Consider the following 27,292-nt stretch of genomic DNA (forward strand, 5'->3'; position numbering starts at 1 on the left):
ATCGGATCCACCGCCACGCTGCCATGCTATCAACTGGAAGCCTCGCTTTTAATCCACAGAGCTTTGAACTCCCTCCCCCTTAAACCCTCCCAGTCTAGCACTCGCTCCCTCATCCATGGCCTTCCTTCTCTCCTCCTCCTCCTTCTCCCCTTTCCTCTCCTTCTCCATCGCTCGCCCTTCTTTACCTCTCTCCCCATCTTCCTCTTTCCTAGTCCACCGTTACCATCGCCCTCTCCTCCTTCCCCTCTCCGCCATCGGCCGTGATGGCAAATTCCACCCGCTCCCCTCCGACGACGAGCCACCGGAAGCCCCCGAGGACTCATCCCACGGCCTCTCCCGCCTCGACCAGTTCGAGCGCCAAGTGGACCGCGCACGCCGCCGCCAAGATTCCCAGTTCAAGAAGGATCAGTCCCTCTTCCTCTCCTCTCTCGCCCTCGACGAACAATCCCCATCTCCCACTCCTCCTCCAGTTCCAAAACCCTCCTCTGATGACGAGGACGAGCTGTTCCGCGACATCGACCGCGCCATAGCCCAGAAGCGTCAAGAATTTACCAAAAAGGCGCCGCCTTTGGAGGAACTCCCTGTCGACGAGCTCACTCCGGAGGAAGTACTCGATCTCGAAGAGATTGGAGAGCTCCAGGGCCTTACTATCATCTCCTCCGACGATGACGAAGCCCGCGAAGGCGATGCGGAGGATGCCGTGGCCGATGACCCCGAGTTGGGCTCCAATGGTTCCTCATCATCGCTGCTTTCATCCTTCGACCTCGATGTTGATGAGTTCGGCAAGTCCCGAGCAAGAATTCTTGAGCCCCAGTTCAAGATGACGCTGGCCGAGCTTCTTGACGAGAGCAGGGTTGTGCCTGTGTCGGTGTACGGGGATTTGGAGGTGTCGATCACCGGAGTCCATCATGACTCGAGAGAGGTCAGTGCCGGAGACCTCTTCGTCTGCTGCAATGGGTCGGAAACAGATGGGTTGGGTTTCCTCACTGAGGCAGATAAGAGAGGAGCGGTGGCTGTGGTCGCCGACAAGGAGATAAATATAGACGAGACGCTCGGCTGTAAGGCTGTTGTCATTGTGGATGACACCAATTCGGTGCTCCCCATCCTAGCCGCCTCCTTCTTTAGGCACCCTTCAAAGAGCTTATCAGTAATTGGGGTCACAGGGACTGATGGGAGTACAGCTACTACTCATTTGATCAAGGCAATGTACGAGGCAATGGGGTTGAGGGCCGGAATGATGAGTATCCTTGGGCATTACGTCCATGGAGACAACAAATTGGAAGATTCCAACACTATCCCTGATGCAGTTGCAGTTCAGAAACTGATGGCAAAGATGGTGCATAACGGAACTGAGGCGGTCGTCATGGAGGCTTCCTCTGATGGGATGGCACCAGGGAGGTTGGATGAGATAGATTTCGATATTGCGGTCTTCACAGACCTCACAAAGGACTCGCATGAGTCCCAGAGTGAGGAGGACTATAGGAATAGCAAGGCGAAGCTCTTTGCAAAGATGGTCGATCCAGAACGCCACCGAAAAGTTGTCAACATTGATGACCCGAACGCACCCTACTTTGTTGCACAGGGAAATCCAGATGTGCCGGTTGTGACCTTTGCCATGGAGAACAAGAATGCCGATGTGCACACATTGAAGTATGAGCTTTCCTTGTTTGAGACACAGGTTTTGGTCCAAACGCCTCAGGGGATACTTGAGATTTCTTCTGGTTTACTTGGGAGACACAACATATACAACATTCTTGCTGCTGTTGCTGTTGGAATTACTGTGGGTGCACCGCTGGAATATATTGTTAGGGGCATTGAGGAGGTCGATGCTGTTCCGGGTATGTATGAGCTTATAGATGAAGAGCAAGCATTCGGGGTTATTGTGGATCATGCACGCACACCAGATGGTCTGTCAAGACTACTGGACACTGTAAGAGAACTGGGTCCCCGGAGAATCATTACTGGTTAGCCACATCTCTGCTTCATTTTTTCAAACTTATATTGTTCCTGCATCATGTTAATTCATACCATTTGTCTTTGTGCACATAAACACTAGAAAAATCAATCTATCCATGATTTTCCAATTATTTGACTGTGCATGAACCTTTCAATTTTATGCTGCTAGAGACACTTAAACAATATAATACCATAAGAAGAACAGTTAATTAATAAGCCTCATTTGTGGCCTAATTATGGAGACTAGTTTATGCTTGGATATATAGGACCTATCAGCTGTTAGATATTGAGGACCTAATAACCCATCCTAAAGATTCTTTTGGTTTTTGAATGAAAACCCTTTAAGCTCAGTTCATTTCAAACCCCCAAATCATCACAAAAAAAAGAAGAAAAAAAAACATATAAACTCCTACCAAAATAAACTCACAATCCACATTGACAGTTGTAGCATAAATTTTGTTTATAAATTTTCCCCTACTAAAATAGACAAAGAAACAATGCAAATTGTGCTCCTTCAAAGCTCCTCTCCTTGATTCTCCTCTTGGATATCCAATTTGGCCTACTTCTAAGCTTTCGCTCCTTGTATACCTGCACATTCTATGAATACCCCTTCAATTATCACTTCATATTACTTTCACCCCTCAAAAAGAAGTGGACAAAAATATCCCCGAACTATCTAAAATTATTAACTAATTAAATGGACAAAAATACCGTTACTTTCATTACCCTTGCTGTTAGAAATAGAAATTAGAGGAATTAGAGATCTATTTAAAGCTTGATATTTAGAGAAGTTTCATGGAACTCACTAGAGGAGAATATGGAAGGATACAAAAGGAAAATAGCGGCATTTTTGTCCATCTGTTAAGTTTGTCAAATATGAAAATATAGATAAAGGGGATTGATGGAAAGGCCTTTGTGATATATTTAAATAATTTACAAAACGTATATGTCCACTTTTTTTTCTTGAGGAGGTCAAAGTGATACAGTGCTATGGTTGAGGAGGTCAAGATGTAATTAATCTAAAACTATGCTCGATCTGCTACATCCAAATCTTCCACCAATCCTTTTTAAACTTCTGCTTAATTTTCACATCCCAGATATCCTGGACATGTTCCAAGTTCATTCTATCACCAAAAACAGGCTTTATATGGTTAATAATTCTGCTCACAAACTTACACTTCAAAAGCAGATGATGAGCATATTCTTCTCTCCCATAGAGCACATATCTACTATCCCCTACCCATCCACTTTATTAAATTGTCTTTTGTTAAAATCTTATTGACAAAAATCTTATTATGACAAACGAACCACGAAAATGCCTTAATCTTCAAAGGCACCTTCAGACTCCACATATCTAGGATGACCTTAAGAATCCTCCCCCATTATCAAGAAAATTTATACAAAGATTTGACATAATACACCCCCTTACTATCATATATCCACTTTATCTTATACGTCACCCTATTTCCATTTATCACCATTGAGCTAAGTACCTCCCCTATCTCCCAATCCTTCTGTCTGAGAACTTCATCCAGACTTCTTCTATAATTTACCACTCATTGCTCACCATCCCAAAAATCTGCCACCAACACTTCATCATCCCAAGCAATCTCAAACAACTTGGGAAACAAAATGACTAGAATACACTACCCCAAACCAAATGTCTTTCCAGAATTTAATTCTCTTTCCATCTTCCACTTCCCAGCATATTCCAATTTTGAAAATAACACTTGTATGTAGCATCCCTTTCCAAAAAGGAGAACTCTATTGAAACCTTCTATTTAAAAGCTTCTGTTTTTATCTTACTATAGTATCTCCTTGTAATTATCTGCATCCACATTTGATTATCTCACTGTAATAGCCTTTACTACCACTTCACTAGTAAGATCAAATTCATGTACGAAATGCCAATATACCCACTTCACTAGTAATAGTTGGTCTCTTTGGGGGAGATATTAAAATATAAAATATACAAAACACTATTATTTACTAGATTAAACTTTTAGAGTAGTTAGTAAGTTAATATAGTATTAAAATACAGGCCCTGAGTTCAAACCCTGTCAGGCTCATGTGTTATTGAAAAATATAAATCTTCCACCCATTTAATTCAAATGTACTTCTTGGGCCTGGTAAAACTTCTCAAGCTCATAAGTGAGGAACATTGTTAGAATACAAAATATTAGAACCATTATTTTTTAACAGCTTAAGTTTTTATAGTAGTTGGTTAGTTAACATGACTTTTTAAGATTGTAGGCTTCAAAAACTCAAAAACATGGAAGATATTAGTAAAACAACTAATTCATTATGTTTCTCTTCTTCTTTTTTCTTTTTTCTTTTACAAAAATTCATTATTTTTCTCAACAGCAATACCTAGAAGATCTTATAACTGGGAGGAGATATCTTCTAAATGGATAAATTTAAATTTTGTGAGAATAAACGACCGTACAGCTTAGTTAAATTTGTTAGTAGTGTAAAAAGATGCTGGATAAAGTTATATAGTCCATACTTTAGAGTTAGTAATCTTACAGCACGAAACACCTTTTGATGTTGAAAAAATGTCTACTTTCTATTGCTATTTGCAGTATTTGGATGTTGTGGTGAAACAGAGAGGGGCAAGAGACCTCTGATGACTAGAATTGCAACTGATAAAAGTGATGTGGTTATGTTGACATCCGATAATCCAGGGAATGAAGACCCTTGTAAGTATCCTGAGTGCAGTCTGACTCTGATTTTTCCAGTAGTGTACATTGAAGAATAAGTTATTTGATATTGTGGAACATGGTATTGTTTTCTCTTCCAACTGTACCACAAAAGTAATACTGGTTGTCTTTTTTTTAATCAGTGGATATCTTAGATGATATGTTAACGGGTGTTGGATTGAGCATGCAAGATTATTTGAAGCACGGGGAAAATGATTACTACCCACCACTCCCAAATGGCCACAGGCTCTTCCTTCATGACATTAGAAGAGTAGCTGTGCGAGCTGCTGTTGCCATGGGTGAGGAAGGTGATATAGTTGTAAGTTCACAACCCTTCCCTTCTTAGTTAGATTTATCTAATAGTAACTATGAAATATAATTGTAGTATGTTGTGTTAAAAACTACTCCATAAGAAGTTAATTGGCATCTATAACCACAACAATGAGATCATAAATTCTGTGAAATGTAAACTGATTTGATTGATTTCTTTCTTTCCTTTTATTCCCAAATTCTTAGTTAAATGCAGGTCTTTGTCATAATTAATATTTAGTCAGTTGCTAGAACATTTCCATTGAAACTCCATTGAGCATTCTTTTTCTTGCAACTGAAATTTTTTACTAGCTGCAATGGTTGTAGCTAATTTGTCATCAGTCTCATCTAGTTGGACATGTAATTAATTTAGTCAGATTGCCAGATATAAGTTGAACTTGCCTAATTAAAAAAACAACTATATTGACATGCAGAAGTTTCTGATTCTGGAATGTCTTGTAGTCATATATGATGTGTGTACTTGTATTTAGATCACTACTTGTATATTAAAGTAGTAAAATAATTGACTAAAATCAGTAAGAACTGATCTTTCAATATGTGCTTCTGTAGCATACTATGTAAACTAATTTCAATGATGGCTGCAAAAGCTAGGCATCTTACTATCCGAACTTGCTTCAATGGTTACTTTGCTTTCCTTCTAGGAAGATGGTAGCTCTCAGTTTCTAGGCTGCCATCTCTGGTTGTTTTTGTTTAAATCTTCTGCTAAAACTTCCTCTGGACCATCCCTAATCTCTGTGTTTCTGGGTTTATCAATAATACACCCTTCAGGTTATTGCTGGCAAAGGGCATGAAACATATCAAATTGAAGGTGATAAAAAAGAATTTTTTGATGACAGAGAAGAATGCAGAGAAGCACTGCATTATGTTGATGAATTGCATCAAGCTGGAATAGACACCAGTGAATTCCCATGGAGGTAAGTTAGCTTTCCATACAACGCATATATTGTGATTATTAAATTGATCTCTACTAGAAAATTTTCATGTGGTTCCTTTGGAGCTGTGGTATTCAATCTATCGTCATTCTCTTTGTTTCTTGATTTTGAAATTTATTTTTCAGTTAAACCATGTTTCCAGAATAAATTCTTAAAATTGATATAGTTTTCCTCTGTTCTGTTACTGCTTTGATTCATTTGTTATCTGAAAATAAGAAAGATCTTTGGCTATTTCATCTGCAAAGAGAGTTGTTTTGTGTTTCTTTGAGTCACTTTTCATGATCAGCCAGATAGGATTTTCTCTCTTCCATACCCTGGTGATTAAGCAAGGCTAATCTTTTCCATTTTAGTGTCCATATGGAATATGCTACTTCAGGCAAGTTATAGAGCTTCAATATTTCTTTGTAAGCTTGTTGTGTTGAGTATATAATGCAGAAAACAATGATTTACACCTTAAAGATCTGCCTCAGCTAAGATAGAAAAATCAAAAGTCGGGATTTTTATTTATTTCTCTATATTTTTGACTTATTGCTATATATTGATATGCTAATTATGAGCTATCTATTACACACATCTAATATATTATTGTAGTGACTAGTGATTGATAGTCGATTCTACTTTTAGCTGCCATTGTCATGCTTGTGCAGTAAATAACTAAATTTCTATTAAATTTTTTAATCATATGCTTCTTTCTGATTTTGCTTCACATGCTACAGATTACCTGAGAGTCACTGATGTCTTCCTATCAGAGGAGTTGGAGCTTGATAGTCAGCCATTAGAGGAGCAACACTTAATTGACCCTATTTGCCTTTGCTCGTGGTACAAGGACTGCTTAACCTAAACATTCGTCAAGCAAGTCAACCAACAAGCTGGTGAGGGGTCTGAAATTTTCATCAAGAGTAATGTGCTAAGAAGGGACACTCAGGTATTTGCTGACTAATATATCCCCATCAGGCATATGCTATTCAGTTTAAGTAACCAGAACTGAATGAGGAATAACCTAATAGTATAGTTTTACTGGATGGATTTTTATAGCTTGTTCAGCTTTCAGGTGATGTTTCTTGATCTGTACAACTTTCAGGTGATGTTTCTTGAATACGGGTATTCTTTTAATTAGAAAGTAAGCTGCTTCTAGGTCTGACCATTTCCAAGCAACTACTCTGTCGCCCTCTCATAAATCCTACTCTTTGAACTTGATGAAAACATCATTTGAGAACACGTTAATCCTACTCTTTTGAACTTGATGAAAACATCATTTGAAGGCTTGGTCATCTGGTTGCTTCCTCTTTGCACTTCCACCATCAAGTGAATTCGAGTCCTTGTCCTTGTGTCTACTACACTTTCAATTGTATTCCTGTGTAACTTTTATTTGAAAATACAGAAATACAATAATAAAATTGCACCACAAATCTTAATAACTAATTTTCTTCTTCTTTCTAGATAATAACTCTTTCTTATGCCATGGAATAGGATTGGCTTGCATCTGTGTGACATGATAGCTAATATTCCTGTCTTATATAATTTAACTTTTTTTGTTTTTGGGGATGCTTGCTGACTCTTGTGCAGATGAACACTTGAGGAGCCCTTCTTTCCAGATTCCAAGCAAGTTTTGTTATTTTTTCTTCATGACGGATCACAGTTAACTTATCATCGGCTGTAGAGGAGCTCCATTTGAGCCAATGCAACACTGTTAAGTTACTGACAATGCGGTATACCCCCACTTTAAACTGATTCCTGATGTAAAGAATCTCCTTTAGGAATTATATAAATAGAAGAAAGCATCAGCTTGCAGTTTATTAGTGCTGTCGTGGTTTTGCCTCTCTATTCCTCCTTTTGAGTTCTCTTTTCTTAGTCCCCAATTGTGTCCATCTTTACTCTGCTAGTTTTCCTTCTTTCTTTTTGGGTCTTCTTCCCCTTGGAACACCTGGGTCCTGATTGAGTTCACCTTCCTACTATTTGTGAGGCATCTTTTGCCTTCTTGAAAGTTGTATCTTCCATAATGCCATTTGTTCTTCTCTGCACTAGACGTTGCTTTCATTCTTCCTAAATTTCCGTTTCATGGTGGGGGCAAGAAGTGACACGGTTGAACCATCAACGACTTCCTTCCAGATTACTTCTTTCAATTGGTGACTTAGACAAGATCTGGATGCTCAAATGCGATGCACCTTCCCATCTTGTCATTGGAACTCCTGTGTTAACTAAAAGATCACAACTAAATTGGAATCTAATAAAGTCTCCTTTGTTCTTTTACTTTTGTGTATTTACTGACATGATATGATGTGATATGATGTGATGTGATGTGACGTGACATTAAATGCTTGGTGTTAACGTTTTAGCACGGGTTCACTTCATAATTTTTTTTCTAATTTTTGGAATAATAACTATTTATGTTAAAATAACAGTAAAACATTAACTTTATTCTAAAATATAGATATTATTTATTAAAATAATATTTTATATTATACACTAACTCGATTGCTAATTTATTTTTGATATATATCTCATCAACTTATTTTATACTAAATCAAAAGCTATTTATGATCATTTTATAAAATATAAAAAAAATACATATTTTTATTATTTTTTTATTATTTATATCACATTAAAAATAATTATTATACTCTTATACTAGAATATAAATAGCATAAGAATAATTATTTCTAGAATAAAAATCTTATTTTAGAAAAGAAAAACTTATCTATTTTAAATTGATTTTATTTCTAAAGCAGATAACTTTGACTTACTAATCTAAGTCTTGTAAAATATTTAGACTCCAGTAATCGCTATCATATTTAATTAAGCAATGACATAGTCTATCTGGTCTTCTTCCTTACCTAATAACCTAGTGATGGGAATATACGGGGTTAAAAATCTATAAGCTCCTTGAAATAGCAATGTTCAAACGTTACAGCATTTATTCAGTCAACTTTGTTAGATTTAGAAGGGATTATTTAGAAGTTTATTAAGCTATATAAAATCTAGATCACTACTATAGTCCAGTGGTCGAGTTCCATCAGTCGATCGACTCGATGAGTTTGACTTGTAGCGTTGTGTTTCGTTGGAGTGTTTATCTAATTATTTAGCCGACATATTCATGATCTATTAAAAAAGTTTGATTTGGTTATACTACTTTAGTAGGTATAAAGTCTTGACTTATTTAAAGCCTTGTTTAGTTTAAGACTAAGTCCCAAACTTAATTATTTAGTATTAATTTTTTTAAAAATAAACTTGATTAGATATATAAAAAAATTAAAAAAATATTTATTTACTGAATCAAATTAGGAGTTCTGAATCAGTTCAGCAGGAGTCTCTAAACTCAAAATAAACAATACCTAATGTATTAGGGTTAAGATATAGTCTCACATCATCCTTTTCGACCTTTTACATACCAATACCATAGATAAAGATCATCAATTTTTGTGGGACCCTATCCACAACAAACTTGAGAGGGTGGGAGGTCAAATAGATAATATATATGGTGACATAGACTGCCTTCTTATTGGATTCTATAGAGCACCAAAAGGCTAACTAAATATAATATGGAAAGTGGTACATGGCCATTGAATTGGTTCATGGTTACAGCTAAGTGTTGTGCATTCCAAATGGTGGATTACTTGAATTTCCCATTTGAATTTATTTTTTACTACTAGTATAGTACTAAATATGCACTCTTTTGTCATTTAAAATGCTTCTTGCTAAGGGGAATGATAGAGATACCTTGAGAATACTTTGACTTTCCATTAAGTGACTTTGAAATTTATGTTTGTTGTAGTATCTCCTCTAACCTCAAAGGATCAAATTAATGGTGGTCATATATTACTGTAAATTCCCAATCAAAGGTCAGATTGAGACAAATATATGCTCTGATATAATGATGTGATATCATGAAATAATAAGCAAGAGTTTCTTACAAGCGACAATAAATATGAAAGATTCGGAATCTTAACACTTTGAAAAAAAAAAAATCAATTAGAATGTGAGTTTATGGAACTACTGACTTTGTATGCAGAAAGACATGCGAGAGGGATCAAATAATATAATATAATATATATATATATATTATATTTGGAAAAATATTGAAGCATTCCCCATTGACAATTTAATTTTTGTAGATTATTATCCTAAGACAAATTGTTGATCATAATAGATTGCATATGATATTATTTATAATGCAGACATAATTTTATTTTATTTTTCTGTCAATTTTCTGGCATATCCTTGTTGGATCCTACGAAGATATTAAATTCATCTCAGGCCAAGTCCTGCGTCTATAAATAAAAGAAACCATCGAATATGCGATGTATATTCTTATAATTTGACTATAAATTAGTATATAATAAGATGTTCTTTTTCGGAATAATCTTGTACGATTTTTTTATAATCGTGGGGAATTAATTAATAAGTATCTACTTTCTTTAGAAATATATTTCTTCCAATTCAACTATGCAAAATAAATTCAAATATGATTTAGCGTGCATTTAATTTTCGCCGAGTTTACCTCACGCGGTTAGTTGTTTTTTAATGCAAAACTAACTATATATACAATTTTTTTCCTGATAAAATAATAAGCTCATCATCAAATCAAACTATTGGGGAGTTGACTTTAGCGATTGATGTCGTCGCAGCTTCATTCCGGCCACCTCCCAGTTGCTAATATGAATCCCACGGTCGAAGCTTCTAGCCGAGTTGTCCTCCAAATTCCAAGCAAAACCCATATGAAACTCATTGAAGAAGAGGTGATAGGGAAGCCGCTGCCACAAAAATCCCGTCTTTTTGTTCTATATTTCTCGCTTCTTCACCCTAGGAAACGATAGCCGTTTCCTTTACTACATGAAAGGCGAGAATTCCGAACCTAGTCCATGTTTGGTAGTCCAGGAATGAGTTAAGAGTCCGTCTTGTTCTCCCTATCTATCTGCTATTTGGAGAACTGGGTATTAGTCTTGAGATGGATAGGGGAAATGCATGGGAGACCGGGAGCCACCGGAGCTCCCGGTCGGCGGTAGGCGGCATGGGAGAGATCGTCGAGGAACCAGGGGAATTCCCAATGGAGGATAAGGTGTATGTGGCCGTGGCCGAGGAATTCAAGTATGGGAAGTCGACTCTGACGTGGGTTCTTCAGAACAGCTCCAAGGATGCGAAGATTGTCATCACCCATGTCCATGTCCCTGCCCAGATGATTCCTATGAGTATGTTTTAGATTTTTTTTTTCTCTTTATTTAGTACCACGCATCGAAAGAAAGGGAATTGGAGCGTCTTTAATTGATTCTTTTATTTAGCTTTTGTGCATACTGTTGATACCTAATGAGTCGGTTGGTTGGATTTGGTTTAAAACAAAATTTCTCAATTTACATCTCTTCATGGCATGATTTTATTTCGCATTATTTAGAGCCTCGTAAATTTAGCAACTTTAGTTATGCATAATGCGGTGGACGTAAAGTTGGTTTGAAAAGAATTGCCACCTTCTATAGTTTGGAAGATTTCATCTTATATGGTCTAAACTTTTGGGTTCATAGACGCAGTTGAGTTTGCTAAAGTATCCTTTTCTTGTGTTTCTTCTTTCATTTGGGTGTTGGTCAATGTCCATGGTTGAGCGTTACTTAAAAGTGTTTTTTCATCTCGTGGATGTGGTAAATCATAATTGTTTTCGGGTATTGTGGAATTTGATTGGATTGGATGACAGTGGTTTACCTCGTATAATTGGCCATGCAGATGATGAATTTTGAACATGGAAGCTTATTTTACAATGTGGTTGCTCATAATAGAATCATTACCATCTATTAATTAGTATTCTGCAGTCCTTATGCTTGCAGCAAGGAATTCACTTTGCTGATGAGCTCCACTCCCTTAGATGTATAATAAATATGGTGGATAGCTGATGAATTCCCAAAATTCCAATTAGAACTAGTCAACAACATCCACTAAGAGGTCCTTTTCTTTCTTTGCTATAATTGATATGCTCATTAGAGAGTGTTCGGCTTTTTAGTGTCTTTATTATGTTTCAGATGAAATATAAGCTAATTCATTTGACTAGCCAATTAGATTAATTGCCAGTGTAGAATTTAAGAATAATTAGCATGGGCGCCTTTGTTTTGATGTGACTATAGATATTATCTATGGCTTAGAGTTATGATGACCTTTTGAGTTCTTTAGAAGTTGGAAAACTAAGAGGTAATATATGGTAGATCAAGAGATATGTAAACCACCATATATGTGGTCTTTGAAGTCATATATGGTAGATCAAGTAATTTTGCTCTTCTCTACTTGGGTTGAAGTAGGTGAAAAATAAGGAAATCCCGTTAGGCTTTTCACTAAAAAGCTCAAGAACTAGAAGTGATGTATTATTCAGTAGGAACAGAGATCATGCTATTATATGTGGTGCAAGAATCCATGCTAAAATTCCCTTCCTGAGAACAACCTACTATTACAAATTTATATTTTTCATACCAGACAATTCATCACTTTTTGTGACTGTGAGGCTTGAACTAACACCTTGGTTTATTGTTCTTGAGTCATTGAAAGTAGCCTCTCCAGAAGATGTAAGGCTTGATACATCTTGTAGCAGAAGCCTTGTGAATGAACACCTTTATTTCCATCATTTAATTCAATAGGTCACTTTCTTTCACGAGTACACAGGAAATAAGTTTGCTGATGAACTGATTCTATTTCATAATCCTATTGTGTACTATTAGAGCATGCTTTTATTCCAAGTACTTTTTTCATTTGTAATCTTGTTTTGTATTGTTTTCAGTGGGGACCAAGTTTCGCGCTAGCCAACTAAAACCACAACAGGTCAATGCATACAGACAGGGTGAGAGGGAGAAGATGGAAAAGAACATAGATGAGTACCTCGTAGTATGCTCGAAACTAAAGGTGCATTTCATGCTTTTCATCCTTCTTCTGTTAAGTAACTTTTTCCATCATAAGGGTGATAGCATCGTAATTAAATTAAGACATACTAACCCTGGTTCTCTTTTTCCTACCATATGTACTTGACAAATGTTAGGTTTAACACATCTCTAGATATTACTCCAGTACATATACCAGGAAAGAAAGGTAAAGCCTAAAGGTTCTTGCTTACATCATGGTTATAACTTATAAGAAAGTCTTTGCTTTTCTTTTTCCAGGTTAGGACTGAGAAACTAGTAATTGAGATGGATGACATTATTAAAGGGCTTGAAGAACTCATTTCATTACATGGGATCACCAAACTTGTCATGGGAGCAGCAGCAGATAAGCACTACTCTAGGTATGAACTGATCTGACTATATTTAATATCTGTCATATTAAATGACTGTTCTATCTCTCAGCTACATAAATGCTATCTGTCAAAAAGCAATGGATGTCTTAGTTTCTTGTAATTCTTTAGGTTTTTTTTCTCTATGACTTGTATCAACAACCATGCCTAAGAGATACAGAGGTTAAGAAACTCAGGTTAGTTATACTCATCATAGTTTTGGTTGGTTAATGATCATGGTTGCATGTGAGATATCTATTGAGTCTGAAGTATGGTATTTCAGAAAATTAAACAGTATTGCAGTTCTGTTAATTTATAATTAAGGAAAGTGATTAAAATTGACAGATCTTTTATGAATTATAAGAATGTAGTTATGGTAATGGCTTACTACAACCTGCAAGCCATAGACATGATAAGAGGGTGGCAGCTTTCAGCCTAACAGATCATACAAAATCAAGGGCGGAGAGTTCCTCTACCGCACATGGGGCAGAAACTGCCACAAAAGAAAGAGTCTATTTCAAACTTCTTTTCATCCTAAGGAATCGTTAGAACTTCATTTTCTCTAGTGATAAACAGTCTTCAGATGATTTAGCTATTTTATGGACAGCAAATAACTAACTAGCTGATGTTCTTTAAGTATTAAGCTTCCTGAACTATTGAATTCCAGTTTTACAAGGTTCTCAATTTTCAGGAAAATGAAGGAACCAAGGTCAAAGACGGCAATCGGTGTGTTGCAGAGAGCTGATCCATCATGCAAAATATGGTTTATTTGCAAAGGAAATCTAATCTGTATCAGGTATGGTTAAGCTTTCAAATAAAGGGTTTGTTGGGTTACTTAATTGGAACATCCGCCATTAGCACTATAATGCTCGTTGCTAGCACAATTAGAATATCCATTACTGGCACTTCCTGTATGCTCTTGTTGGAACTGGATAATATCCTGTTAGTTTTTCTATTGTCCAATATCTGTTTGATTATTTGTGAAATTAGAATTTTTTTCTCTTATAGTTGTATGTGTTGGATTCTTTTAACAGAGAGGGTAGTATGATTTCGTACGGGATAGCATCGTCGCCTGCAACCAGTTTAAGCTCAACTTCAAGCCTGTCAGACCAAATGAAATCATTGTCACTACCTCCATGGCGCACTAGCCTGTTGAACTTTAATGAGGAAGGCCCTAATCAAGATAAGTTCAGGAATAGATCGATATCTAGTATATCAGGTTGTCAGAGAGGGGGATCTGCTCAAGCTACTGTTGACAGATTAAGCAAGGAAGGGAGGTTTGTCGATCCCTGGGACCACATCTCTGTGAGCTCTAGTAGTTCAGGACGTGCATCATCGTCAGCAAATGATGATGTTCTTAGCTACTCGGGATCATCGTCAGTGCCAAAGGATGAGATTGAATTACTGCTGCCGCCAGTGCATGAGTCAGATGAGGATATGCAATTTGCATTTCCACGTCATGAATTGGTGAGCACTATTTTTGTCATCATATCACTTGTTATTTTGAAGATAAACTAGGAGCTTATGGTTGGCCTTCCTCTTCCTACCTATGCCAGCAATCTGTGCTTGTACTTTTCAGGGAAGGCCTTTCCAATCCTAAAGTTGTCTAAAACGGATTTCTCATGAGTTTGTAGAGGGCATAGTTTAGGTGACAATAGTTGATGCATATAATTTGTCTCTCTACCGAATCTTCTCCTCCTAGTTGTGTTCGCATCATTTAAATTTATCTTATAGCATTTGGTAGATATATTCTTCTTGCCTCTTTCCTTTTGTCATTGTTACTTTGATTGACATAATATGGGTTAAGCTCCCGGCAACCAAATAAATGATCTGGGATCACTCATAATCATCTAATTTTTTTTAAAATATTCTTTATTTGAACAAGATTTATTTTTGGTATGAAAATAATGAGTGGTATTGTACAGGTCGACCTGGTGTTGGACGGTAATGTATATGACAAACTTAAAGAAGCCCAAGCAGAAGTTGAGAACTTAAAAACTGAAGCTTTTGAAGAATATCGCAAGCGTCAGAAAGCTGAAAGGCAATCCCTTTTGGCTCACCAGAAGGTAAAGCTTTTCTTGTTATGTGATGTAAATATGCTATTGCTCATGCATGCAGATGAAATCATGAAAGGCATCTGTAGAGCTATGGAAGGTCATTGATCTATCACATAGATTGATAGATATAAATAACCAGTGCTGAACTTTTTTTCAGGTTAGAGCATCAGAAGCTTTACATTTGAAAGAGGTGAAGCAGAGGAAAGAAATCGAGCAAATGCTTGCAAAAGAGAAGCAGGAAATGGAACAACTCAGAAGTGAGCGAGATGAAATCTCGGAGAAACTCCTAAAGGCAACTTTGCAGAAATCAGCACTGCAACAACATATTGCTGATTCAGATCTTGCTGTCAAGGACCTAGAAGATAAATTGGCGGCGGCCAGACACCTCCTTAGTTCACTCCAAGCAGCGCATGATCAGTTGCAGCATGAGCGAGATAATGTGGTTAAAGACGCGGAAGAATTACGTAATAAAAGAGAGCAGATGGTTTCAGGCTCTCATGAGGCATTGGTCTCTGAATTCACCTTCTTTGAGCTGGAGGAAGCGACTGACAGTTTCAGCGAGTCACGAAAGATAGGTGAAGGTGGATTTGGTAGCGTCTATAAAGGTTCTCTTCGCAACACCACGGTGGCTATTAAGATGTTGCATCCTCAAAGCTTGCAAGGCAGATCAGAATTCCATCAAGAGGTAGTGAGCTAAAATGTTAAAAGTTCAAATAACTAATTTCCCTCCCCTTTGAAACTAATTGCTCTTCTTTCTTAAAGTCTCACTTCTAGAAATTTCTGCAATCTCAATTTCGAATTGCAGGTTGCTGTTCTAAGTAGAGTGAGGCACCCAAACCTTGTCACCCTCATAGGAGCCTGTAGCGAAGCTTGGGCACTCGTTTACGAGTTTCTCCCTAATGGAAGCCTCGAAGATCGCCTCGTCTGTGCAAACAACACCCCGCCCCTCACATGGCAGGTTCGCACCCGGATCATCAGGGAAATTTGTTCTGCTCTGATCTTCCTACACTCGAACAAGCCCCACCCTGTGGTCCACGGCGATCTGAAACCGGCCAACATTCTCCTTGATGCCAATTTCCTGAGCAAACTTGGAGATTTTGGAATATGCCGTCTCCTAATTCAGTCGAACACCAGTTCCACGACACTCTACCACACGACGAACCCCAGGGGGACGTTCGCCTATATGGACCCTGAATTAATGTCCACCGGAGAACTGACACCGAGATCCGATGTCTACTCGTTTGGCATAATCATCCTGCGTTTGCTGACGGGTAAACCTCCAATTCGCATTGCGACAATAGTGGAGGACGCCTTGGAAGAAAAAAAACTACATTCCATCATTGATGCCTCTGCTGGGGATTGGCCTTTTGTGCAGGCTAATCAATTAGCCCACCTGGGTCTTAGATGCTGCCAGCTAAGCAGGAAGAAGCGTCCTGATGTTATGGAGGTGGGGAGGGTGATTGAACCATTGGTGGAGGCTGCTACCTCGTATATAAGAAGATCACCAACTTCTGGGGCAGTCTCCGACGATGCCCATGTACCCTCCTACTTCATCTGTCCGATATTTCAGGTAAACTTAATTTGATCCACGGCCTTGTTTGATCTTTTATCAAATGATTTTGACCTTGTGAATATATGAATTGCAGGAGATCATGAGGGATCCTCACATTGCAGCAGATGGATTCACATACGAAGCTGAGGCCATAAAAGGTTGGCTTGAAGGTGGGCATGATACCTCGCCCATGACTAATTTGAAACTTTCACACTGTGAACTCATCCCAAACCACGCCCTCCGTTCTGTCATTCAAGAATTTCAACAGCAGCAGCAGCAGCAACAGCAGGCTATATGATCCCATCTTTATTCGATCTTTGTTTACCTATTGAAACTCTACACTCACATCTCAATTGTGTGTGTGTATATGTATACGATTCACTCAGAAAGTTGAAGAAAAAAGGTTGCGAAAGGAGTAGTTGTTCCTCCTCATGACCGTACCATAATCCTGGAGCATGCCGTCACACGTCGCCCCATTAAATCTATATGTCGGGCGGCGTGGGACCCACGTTCCCCTCGCCGGAGGCCAGAGGACTAACCACTGTAGCCGTTCTCTCTCCGATTATCTAGCATAGTCTTCTCCCTCCTCTTCCTCTCCTTCACTGGTCCATCGTCTTCCCCGACAACTACTCCACCACCTCCCTGATGTCCCTCTGCCCTCATACTAGTGAAGAAACAGTGAAGAAAAACCCTCTCTAGAAAGGAAAAGGAAAAGGAAACGAAAATGACAACTGAAATCCTCGGAGTGCCGCCGATGGCGGGAAGTCACTTCATGATTTGGAAATCAAAAGAAATGGCATGACATGATTGATATGCCTAAATTGGAATCTGCCATGTCTCCCTTGTCAATTAATCTACCTGATCCATTTTTTTGCAAGATTCGCGGTCAACGATTAGTCTACAATTTTGGCTAACTATATTCAATTTATATATTAATCTGCAAACTTATAATTTATTAGAAAAATGTAACTTTGCTAGTTTGGTAGGTATATATATATATATATATATAAACTTAACTTAAAGGCCATTAGAAAGTAGAATATGATATATTATTTCCTATATAGTCTCCTTTTCTTTTCACATCTTTTAAGGGAGGCATTCCACATTAGGTATTAGTTTAGATTAAGATAAAACTTCTCTTAAGTCATCATCTTATTGACCTCTTGCTGCTTCAACACCAATAACATATATAAAGATCCATCAATTTTTGTGGACCCTATCCACAACTAACTTGAGAAGGTGGGAAGTCAATAATAGATCGTATACAGTAACATTGAATGCCTTCTGATTGGATTTTGTATAGCATCAAAAGCTAACTAAATATAATATGGCAAGTGGTACATAACCATTGAATTGGTTCATGGTTTCAGCTAGGTCTCGTGTATCTAAAATGGTGGACTACTTCGCACTTCATTTTTTATAGAGATGTGTATATTTTATAAAAGCTTTTCAATAAAATTATAGTTTACATCCTATATTTTTACTATTATCAAATCAAGCGTTATAATTTTAAAAATATATAAAGAAAATACCACGGATTAAATTTGAAGTAATATCGTAAAAATATTCTATTGATTAGAGATATTTTATTTCTAAATTACTAAAATTCTCTTAACGTAGGTTGAGTTTGATTTATTTGAGTTGCATTGAGTTAGCATAGATTGGGTATGTATTACTTAGCTGATAGCATCTTCGTAATTGCATAGTTTAGTTAAATTTATATACCAGATCTAACAACACGGTAATTTCTACCGATAATCACTAAATTATATGACTCAATTTATAAATAGTAAAAATATATGCTGTAAATCGCAATCGCATTAAAATGCACGGCGCCATATACAAATTTTTCCCATTTTAATATATTTTTTGCGGTGAGTGTAGTACTACATATGCAAACTTTATCGGTAAAAATGCTTGGTGCCAAGGGGAATGGTTGAGATAGATAGATACCTAAGAATTCAAACTGGTTGAAGTTGATATGATGAATACTTTGATGTTCCTATTGAGTGACTTTGAAGGCAATGTTGACAAAACTCATCTATCTAGATGACAACCCCAGGATGGCCACATCAATGGTCGTCATGCAGTATCTATAAAAATTCAATCAAAGGTTACATCAAAGGTTAAGAGTGACAAATATATGCTTTGATATTATATGATCTCATTTAATATGCAGCAATCTCTCTCACTAGTGATTATAAAATGAAGGTTTGGAATCTTAAAAGTTGGAACAAGATAGAAGTTGGGCCAAAAGATAAATTCCTACTGTGAGTACATGACTCATCTCTAAATCTATAAAGAGACCGTCGATATAAATTTGTACAGAATTAAGGGGCTAAATAATAAAAGCATTATTAGTTCTAATAAGAAGGTAATATCAAAACACGGCTTGAGACTACCCGTTGACAAATTAATAAACGAACTTTAATACAAGATATCCTATGTCAGACCAAGTCGTGTCGTGTCTTCCGCCTATAAGAATTCTTGGAAGCAATTCTTTCTTGTTTCTTCCGATTCATCGGCACAAAATTATATTGCACATCATTTTTATATATAAAGTTATAGATGATTAAATAAATTTAAAATAATATTAATTATATTTTAGATGACGAATATATGATGAATATATTGAACAGTTTTATTATATATTTTAAATGCGATGAAAAGTTTATTCAATTATATATAATTTTATCTTTAATAAATATCTTCATATTTAATATAAAAAAATAATAATTTTAATTTAAATATAATTATAAATGGGATAAAATATATATTTAAAAAAGAAGAAGTTTTCCTTAGATTTCAAATAAGTTACTTCGTTGTAACAAAAGAGGAAGGCCAGTCATGTTGCTCTCGATTGGGTAGTTGACTTTTCCCGTTGTGAAGTCATCGCAGCTTCCTCGCCGGCCGCCTGCCTTCTATGAATCACATGGCCGAAGCTTCCACCCAATTTGCCTACCAAATTAAAGGAAAACAAATATTCGTTCGAAACCCGTTGAAAAGAGGTGATAGAGAAGCCGGGACAGAAAAAGAGCTTAATCTTTTTTGTTCGACCTTTCTCGTTTCCTCACCCCTCGAGAAACGACAATTACGACAAAAGGCGAGATCTCCAGACCTCTTTCACGTTTGCTCTCCTCCCTTGTTCATCTGATACTGGAATAAGTAGTATTTATTCTGCAATTTGGAAAAGTGGGTATTGGTTTTGAGATGGATAGCGGCCATGTATGGGAGTCCGGGAGCCACCGGAGCTCCCTGTCGGCGGTGAGCGGCTCGGGAGAGATCATAGAGGAGCCAGGGGAATACCCAATGGAGGATAAGGTGTATGTGGCCGTGGCCCAGGAATTCAAGTATGGGAAGTCAACTCTGACGTGGGCTATTGAGCACATCTCCAGGGATGCGAAGATTATCATCACCCATGTCCATGTCCCGGCCAAGATGATTCCTATTGGTATGTTGTAGGTCTTTCGTATCTCATTCGCATTACACGAATGGAAAGAAAGTAAGGGGATTGAAGGTTCTTTAATTGATTCTTTTGTGGTGCTTTTGTGCATGATGTCGATAGCTGATTGTTCTGTTTGGATTTATCTGCTTGGAATTACCTGTTTATATATTGGTTTGGTTTGATGCAAAACTTTTCAATTTTCATCTCTTCATTTCATGAACTCGTGATTTTCCTTTTTATTGTTTGGAGCCTCTTAAATTAAGCAACTTTGTTATGTATATAATCTGGTGGATGCGAAGTTCGTTTAAAAAGAACGGCCATCTTATATATTCTGGAAGATTTCCTCTTATATGGTCTAACTTTTGGTTTCATAAACACAGTTGGATATGCTAAAGCTTCCTTTTCTCATGTTTCTTCCTTCATTTGGGTGTTGGTCAATATCCATGGTTGAGCATTACATTTAAGTCTTTCCTTTTCATCTCATCGATGTAGTAAATCATGATTACTTTTGGAAATCTTGTAATTTGAGCAGTCCTAAGAAACGTAATTGATTGGATAACCGTGAGTTGCTGCATATAATTGGCCATGCCGATGATGAGTTTTTGAACATGGAATCATATTTCACAATGCGATAGCTCATGATTGAATTGATACCATTAATCTAGTTAGTTTTCTGCAGTCATGCTTATAGCTAGGAATTCACTTTTGCTGAATAGCTCCCTTATACGTATAATTTGGTGGATAATTGAAGAATTTTAAATTAAAGCTAGCCAATACTATTCACAAAGAATGGCCATTTTGGTATTATATTCTTGTATACCCATTAGAGAGTATTCAGCCCTTTAGTTTCCTTATTGTGTTTCTTATTCATACTTGAATGGCCATTTTGAGTCCCTATTTATGGATTATAAGTTGATTAGTAACTTGTTATTAATTTATGCCGTATTTGTTTGACCGAAGTAAGATAGAGAATGAGAAAAGCCTTTCCCCAAAGCTGCAATCTTAAGTCAGTATTACTTATGGTTAAGTGTGTACCCTTGGTTGAGTCACGCCTCATGTCCATCTTTAGTTTCAAAAGGTGATTACGTTCTATCTGGGGTTTGGGTTGAAATAGGTGAAAAATGAGGAAATTCTGTTATGCTTTTCACTGAAAGCTTTAGAACTAGATCTGATATGGTACTAAGTAGGAACTGAGATGATGCTAGTATTATTGAAGATTTGGCTCAAATTCAGATTTCAACATTTTCTACACTTGCTGTGTCGAGACATTCGAACGGGTTCTGGGAGCGTTCGAATGCGTTTTCCTGAGAGAATTTACACTCTGCAAGTGTTCGAACGTCCTCATGCGCTCCAGATCAGAGTTCTGCTGCATTCGAACGGGCTCTGCGGGCGTTCGAATACCAGACAAAATTTTTAGTAGCTTTAGTCAGTCCTATAAATTAAGATGTTTGGGTTTTAGGGTTTTATGGTAGACATTTTGCATAAGGGAAGAATTGTAGGAAAGAGCTACCATTGTTTAAAGTGATATTAGAGTTGGAAACTCTTTGTATTTAATGATTTTCATAGTGGATTAAATATTACTCCGTCTTTGGATGTAGACATATTGCTAAACCACGTAAATATTGTCTCTCTCTTTTTTCTTTGTGGTTTGCATTTATTTGAAGTTCCTATTTGTGATTAACTTAGGTATTAGAAGACCTCTACAACTAGCATATTGGAATTGGAGTTCTCATATTGGTTTTAATATCAACCTTGTTAATATTTGGTTTGCCTTAATTATTACTATTCCATTTGATTTTGTTTGAGGGTGAAGGGTTTTGCTTCTACTACCTTTCACTAATTGGCATTAGCACAACAAGTATATGGTGCATTTGTTTGAGGGTGAAGGGTTTTGCTTCTGCTACCTTTCACTAATTGGCATTAGCACAACAAGTATATGGTGCAAGAATTCAAGATAAAATCCTCTTACTGAAAACAACCTACTATTACATATTTATATTTTTCATACTGGTAAATTCATCACCTAGTGTGACTGTGAGGCTTGCATTAGCGCCTTGGTTTCTTGTATTTGAGTCGTAGATGTAAGACTTGATACATCTTGTGATAGAAGCCTAGTACACAGACACCTTTATTTCCATCATTTAATTCAGATAGGTCTATTAATTTCACAGGTACACAGAAAATAAGTTTGCTGATGGACTGATTATATTTCATAACCCTATTGTATACGATTAGAGCATGCTTTTATTTTAAGTACTATTTTCAGTTGTAATCTTGTTTTATCCTGTTTTCAGGCGGGGCCAAGTTTCGTCCTGGCCAACTAAAATTAAAACAGGTAAATGCATACAGACAGGTTGAGAAGGAGAAGATGGAAAAAAACTTAGATCAGTACCTTGCAGAATGCTCGAATCGACAGGTACATTTCATGCTTCTGCTGAGTAATTTTTCCATCATAGGGGCAATAGCTTCGTAATCAAATTAAGACATATTAACTCCTTTTTCTTTATCTTACCAGTATGCATTTGACAAGGGTTCGGTTTAACACATCTCTAGATATTATTCCAGTGCATGTACCAGTAAAGAAAGGAAAATCCTAGTTGTTCTTGCTTACATCATGGTTATAAGAAAGTCTTTGCTTTTTTCTTTTTCCAGGTTAGGGCCGAGAAACTAGTAATTGAGGCGGATGATATTATTAAAGGACTTGAAGAACTCATATCATTACATGGGATCACCAAACTTGTCATGGGGGCAGCAGCAGACAAACACTACTCAAGGTATGAACCAACAGACTATGTATAGTCTCTGTCATATTTAATGACTGCTACATAAATGATATCTGGCAAAAGGCAACAGATGTATGAGTTTCTTCTAATTCAATCGGTGGTTTTTCTTTATGATAATTTGAATCGACTGCCAAGTTTTAGAGAGTACAGAGGTGGTTCAGAAATCCATGTTAGTAATAATCATCGTAGATTTGGTTGGTTAATCATCGTAGATATCTGTTGAGTTTGAATTGTTGGCATTTCAGCAAATTATAAAAGATTTAACAGCTTTGCAGTTCTGCTAATTTATAATTCAGGGAAGTGATTAAAAGATTGACAGATCTTTTATAGACAATAAGGATGTAGTTAGGGATTTAAAAATTGCATCTTTTTTTCGTCCTGAGGAACTTCATTTTATCTAGTGATAAACAGTCTTCAAACCATATAACTATTAGCTGGACTGCAAAGAACTAACTAGCCAATATTCTCTTAGTATCAAACTTCCTCAACTATTGAATATTATTCTTACAAAGTTCTCAAATTTCAGGAAAATGAAAGAACCAAGGTCAAAGACAGCAAATGGTGTGTTGCAGATAGCTCATCCGTCATGCAAAATATGGTTTATTTGCAAAGGGAACCTAATCTGCATCAGGTATGGTTAAGCTTTCAAATAAAGGGATCGTTGGATTACTTAATTGAAATATCCATTATTGGCACTTCCCTGTATGCTCTCATTGGAGCTGGATACTATCCTGTTAGTTTACTGTCCAATATCTGTGTAATTATCTGGTGAAATTCGATTTTTTTGTTTCTCTTACGGTTTTATGTATTGGAAAAATTCTTTTAACAGGGAAGGCAGTATGATTTCATACGGGATAACGTCGTCGCCTGCAGCCAGCTTAACCTCAACGTCAAACCTGTCAGACCAATCGAGATCATTGTCACTACCTCCACGGCACGCTGACCTGTTGAACTTTAGTGAAAGAGGCCCTAGTCAAGATTTCACGCATAGATCGAAATCTAGTATATCAGGGTCCCAGGGAGGTGGAACTCTGGCAGGGCAACTTCAGGCAGGATCTGGTCAAACTACTCCAGTTGACAGAATAAGCACTGAGGGAAGGTTTTTAGATCCCTGGCTCCACATCTCTGGGGGCTCTTATCAATCAGAACAAGCATCATCTTCAGCAAATGATGACGTTCTTAGCAACTCAGGGTCATTCTCAGTGCCAAAGGATGAGACAGAATTAGTGCTGCCCTTAATGCAGCAGTCAGATGAGGAAACTCAATTTGCATCTCCACGTCATGAATTGGTGGGTAGTATTTCTGTCATCATATCACTTGTTATTTTTGAAGATAAATTAAGAGAACTTAAGGTTGGTCTTACTCTTCCTATCAATACCAGCAATCTGTGCTTGTACTTCTCAGAGATGGTATTTCCCTTCCCATAGTTGTCTAAAATGGATTTCTCAGAGTTTGTAGGGGCTTAGTTTAGATGACAATAGGTGATAACTATACAATTTGCATCCCTGTCGTATTTCTCCTATTAGTTGTGCTCTCGCTATTTATTATTCCACTGTGAAGGTCAGGTATTAAATACAACAATTAAATTCATCTATACAGTATTCGGTAGAGAATTGTTCTTGCCTCTTTTCTTTTGTCGTTACTTTGATTCACATCATATGTTCAAAATGTTCTTCAGTTGAAGATAAATTTTATATTTGGTATGAAAGTAACCAGTGGTATTATTTAGGATGACCTGGGGATGGACGTTAGTCTATATGGGAAACTCAAAGAAGCACAAGCAGAAGTAGAGAACTTAAAAACTGAAGCTTTTGAAGAATATCGTAAGCGCCAGAAAGCTGAGAAAGAGTCCCTTTTGGCTCACGAGAAGGTAACTATTGCTCATGAGTAGGCTTTTCATGCATGTAGATGATAGGCATCTTTAAAGCTATGGAAAGCCATTGATGTATCACATAGATATAGATGACCAGTGGTAAACTCTTTCGCAGATTAGAGCATCAGAAACTTTATATTTAAAGGAGGTGAAACGAAGAAAAGATATCGAGGAAACACTTGCAAAAGAGAAGCAGGAGATGGATCAACTCCGAAGTCAGCTAGATGAAATCTCTGAGCAACTCGAAAAGGCAAATATGCAGGAATCGGCACTGGAACAACTTGTTGCTGCGTCTGATCGTGCTGCCAAGGATCTCCAAGACAAATTGGAGGAGGCCAGATACCAACTCAGTTCACTGCAAGAAGAATATGATCTGTTGCAGTGTGAGCGAGATGATGCAGTTAAAGACGCTGAAGAATTACGTTATAAGACAGAGCAGATGATTTCCGGCTCTCATGGTGCATTGATCTCCGAATTCACCTCCCTCGAGCTGAAGCAAGCAACCGATGGTTTCAGCAATTCGCGGAAGATTGGCGAAGGTGGATTCGGGAGCGTCTATAAAGGTTCTCTTCGCAACACGACAGTGGCTATAAAGATGTTGCATCCTCAAAGCATGCAAGGCAGATCAGAGTTCCATCAAGAGGTTGTGAGCTAAACTGCTAAATAGTTAGTTGCTCCTCTTTCTTGAAATAGTTAAGTCTCACTTCAAATAGTTCTCGGCAACCTCTCTTTCGAATTGCAGGTTGCTGTTCTGAGTAGAGTGAGGCATCCAAACCTTGTCACCCTCATAGGAGCATGTCCTGAAGATTGGGCACTCGTTTACGAGTATCTCCCTAATGGAAGCCTCGAAGATCGCCTCGTATGCGCCAACAACACCCCGCCCCTCACATGGCAGGTCCGCACCCGGATCATCGGGGAAATGTGCTCTGCGTTGATCTTCCTACACTCGAACAAACCCCACCCTGTGGTCCACGGTGATCTGAAGCCGGCCAACATTCTCCTAGACGCCAACTTCGTCAGCAAACTAGGAGATTTTGGAATCTGCCGTTTCCTAAATCAGTCGAACACCAGCACCACGACACTCTACCAAACGATGCACCCCCGAGGGACGTTCGCGTATATGGATCCTGAATTAATGTCCACCGGAGAACTGACACCAAAATCCGACGTCTACTCCTTTGGCATCATCATCATGCGTCTGTTGACGGGTAAACCTGCACTACGCATTGCGACGGTAGTGGAGGACGCCTTGGAGGAGAAGAAACTACAATCCATCATCGATCCCTCAGCTGGGGATTGGCCTTTTGTGCAGGCTAATCAATTAGCACACCTGGGTCTCAGATGCTCTAAACTAAGCAGGAAGAAGCGTCCTGACCTTATGGAGGTGCGCAGGGTGATTGAACCATTGATGAGGGCTACTACCTCGTCTGCGAGATCAGGAAATTTTGGGGAAGTCTCCGACGACGCACTCATACCGTCCTACTTCATCTGTCCGATATTTCAGGTGAAGTAAAAAAAAAAAAAAAAATATATCAGTTTGATTCACGTCCAAGAATCTTGTTTAGTTTGAGTCATGATGTTTAAATTATGAATTGCAGGAGATCATGAGAGATCCTCACATTGCTGCAGATGGATTCACATACGAAGCTGAGGCTATAAAAGGTTGGCTTGAAGGTGGGCATGATACGTCGCCCATGACTAATTCGAAACTTCCACACCGTGAGCTCATCCCCAACCACGCCCTTCGATCTGCTATTCAAGAATTTCAGCAAAAGCAGTAGCTGACGATATGATCTTTGAAACTTTACACTCATCTCAACTGTGCATTTGTGTATGATTAATGATTCTATACTAACCTCTAATTTACATTTGTGTACATGTAATTTATATATATGTACGAATCATCTAAGAAAATTGAAGGGGTGGTAAGCTATTTGTTATTTGAGGGGCTGAGGCCACCTCCTACACTGCCATATGGATTAATCATACAATAAGAGAAGTTCAAATAACAGAGATTCCCCAATTGAAGTACAACATCAGGCAGCTCTTCTGCAGCAGTTGGTGATCAAGGTTTATCCAGCTCGAAGAGCTCTCACATGAACATTGACATGTTACATTCTCCCCAATTGGGAGAGCCTAGTGAGTTGGTGCGAAGCAAAGATCGAGAATGGCGTTCTCCGGACTGTTGTACAAGCAGCAAGCCTCCATATATATATGGATTGTACCATCCACGATGCCACATTTGGCCACCTTTGGTCCAACCCAATATATATATACCCACAGATGATCAGCATAGTTAAGAGTGGCAGTCGTGAAGTTGAAGAAATCGTGTCTTTCATTAATGGTGCTGGAGGTATGCTGCTAATGTCATATTCCATATCTTAATTGGAAATTACTAATTTAACATAGGAGGATCACTTCTTGAAAAATG

The 27,292-nt window shown here is 37.8% G+C and overlaps 3 protein-coding genes across 4 annotated transcripts; all 3 read left to right on the plus strand.

The window, feature by feature from the left end:
* Positions 1–73: 73 nt before the first annotated feature.
* LOC140762932 (UDP-N-acetylmuramoyl-L-alanyl-D-glutamate--2,6-diaminopimelate ligase MurE homolog, chloroplastic) lies at positions 74–7,713 on the plus strand. 2 transcript variants are annotated; one of them, XR_012104784.1, is made up of 6 exons: positions 74–1,964; positions 4,539–4,655; positions 4,799–4,974; positions 5,754–5,899; positions 6,634–6,842; positions 7,484–7,713. XR_012104784.1 is itself a non-coding variant. In XM_073100919.1 (5 exons), exons 1-5 carry the CDS (start codon positions 116–118, stop codon positions 6,650–6,652), a joined length of 2,307 nt encoding a protein of 768 aa, XP_072957020.1. In that variant the 5' UTR covers positions 74–115; the 3' UTR covers positions 6,653–7,713. The 2 variants fall into 2 exon arrangements, 1 of the variants encoding a protein (XP_072957020.1); XM_073100919.1 differs by having other exon boundaries at positions 6,634–7,713.
* A 2,791-nt stretch (positions 7,714–10,504) lies between these two features.
* Positions 10,505–17,437, plus strand: LOC140762164 (U-box domain-containing protein 33-like). Its single transcript, XM_073099790.1, has 9 exons — positions 10,505–11,103; positions 12,666–12,787; positions 13,042–13,163; positions 13,843–13,947; positions 14,186–14,618; positions 15,077–15,217; positions 15,366–15,893; positions 16,014–16,778; positions 16,855–17,437. Exons 1-9 carry the CDS (start codon positions 10,863–10,865, stop codon positions 17,056–17,058), a joined length of 2,661 nt encoding a protein of 886 aa, XP_072955891.1. The 5' UTR covers positions 10,505–10,862; the 3' UTR covers positions 17,059–17,437.
* A 2,158-nt stretch (positions 17,438–19,595) lies between these two features.
* Positions 19,596–26,801, plus strand: LOC140762163 (U-box domain-containing protein 33-like). Its single transcript, XM_073099789.1, has 9 exons — positions 19,596–20,211; positions 22,500–22,621; positions 22,858–22,979; positions 23,515–23,619; positions 23,818–24,277; positions 24,718–24,858; positions 24,977–25,504; positions 25,604–26,365; positions 26,460–26,801. Exons 1-9 carry the CDS (start codon positions 19,971–19,973, stop codon positions 26,640–26,642), a joined length of 2,664 nt encoding a protein of 887 aa, XP_072955890.1. The 5' UTR covers positions 19,596–19,970; the 3' UTR covers positions 26,643–26,801.
* The last annotated feature ends 491 nt before the right edge of the window (positions 26,802–27,292 follow it).

Source organism: Typha angustifolia, chromosome 7 (genome assembly GCF_048772165.1).
Source record: "Typha angustifolia cultivar Huaian chromosome 7, ASM4877216v1, whole genome shotgun sequence".
Taxonomy (NCBI): domain Eukaryota; kingdom Viridiplantae; phylum Streptophyta; class Magnoliopsida; order Poales; family Typhaceae; genus Typha; species Typha angustifolia.

Excerpts from the sequence above, each read along its gene's own strand:
- LOC140762164 (XM_073099790.1), top strand. The coding sequence starts at position 10,863 with ATGGATAGGGGAAATGCATGGGAGACCGGGAGCCACCGGAGCTCCCGG. Across the intron at positions 12,788-13,041 it reads TAGTATGCTCGAAACTAAAG|GTTAGGACTGAGAAACTAGT; the intron begins GTGCATTTCATG and ends TTCTTTTTCCAG. Across the intron at positions 15,894-16,013 it reads GATCAGAATTCCATCAAGAG|GTTGCTGTTCTAAGTAGAGT; the intron begins GTAGTGAGCTAA and ends TTCGAATTGCAG.
- LOC140762932 (XM_073100919.1), top strand. The coding sequence starts at position 116 with ATGGCCTTCCTTCTCTCCTCCTCCTCCTTCTCCCCTTTCCTCTCCTTC. Across the intron at positions 4,656-4,798 it reads TCCAGGGAATGAAGACCCTT|TGGATATCTTAGATGATATG; the intron begins GTAAGTATCCTG and ends TTTTTTAATCAG. Across the intron at positions 4,975-5,753 it reads GTGAGGAAGGTGATATAGTT|GTTATTGCTGGCAAAGGGCA; the intron begins GTAAGTTCACAA and ends TACACCCTTCAG.
- LOC140762163 (XM_073099789.1), top strand. The coding sequence starts at position 19,971 with ATGGATAGCGGCCATGTATGGGAGTCCGGGAGCCACCGGAGCTCCCTG. Across the intron at positions 20,212-22,499 it reads GGCCAAGATGATTCCTATTG|GCGGGGCCAAGTTTCGTCCT; the intron begins GTATGTTGTAGG and ends TCCTGTTTTCAG. Across the intron at positions 22,622-22,857 it reads CAGAATGCTCGAATCGACAG|GTTAGGGCCGAGAAACTAGT; the intron begins GTACATTTCATG and ends TTCTTTTTCCAG.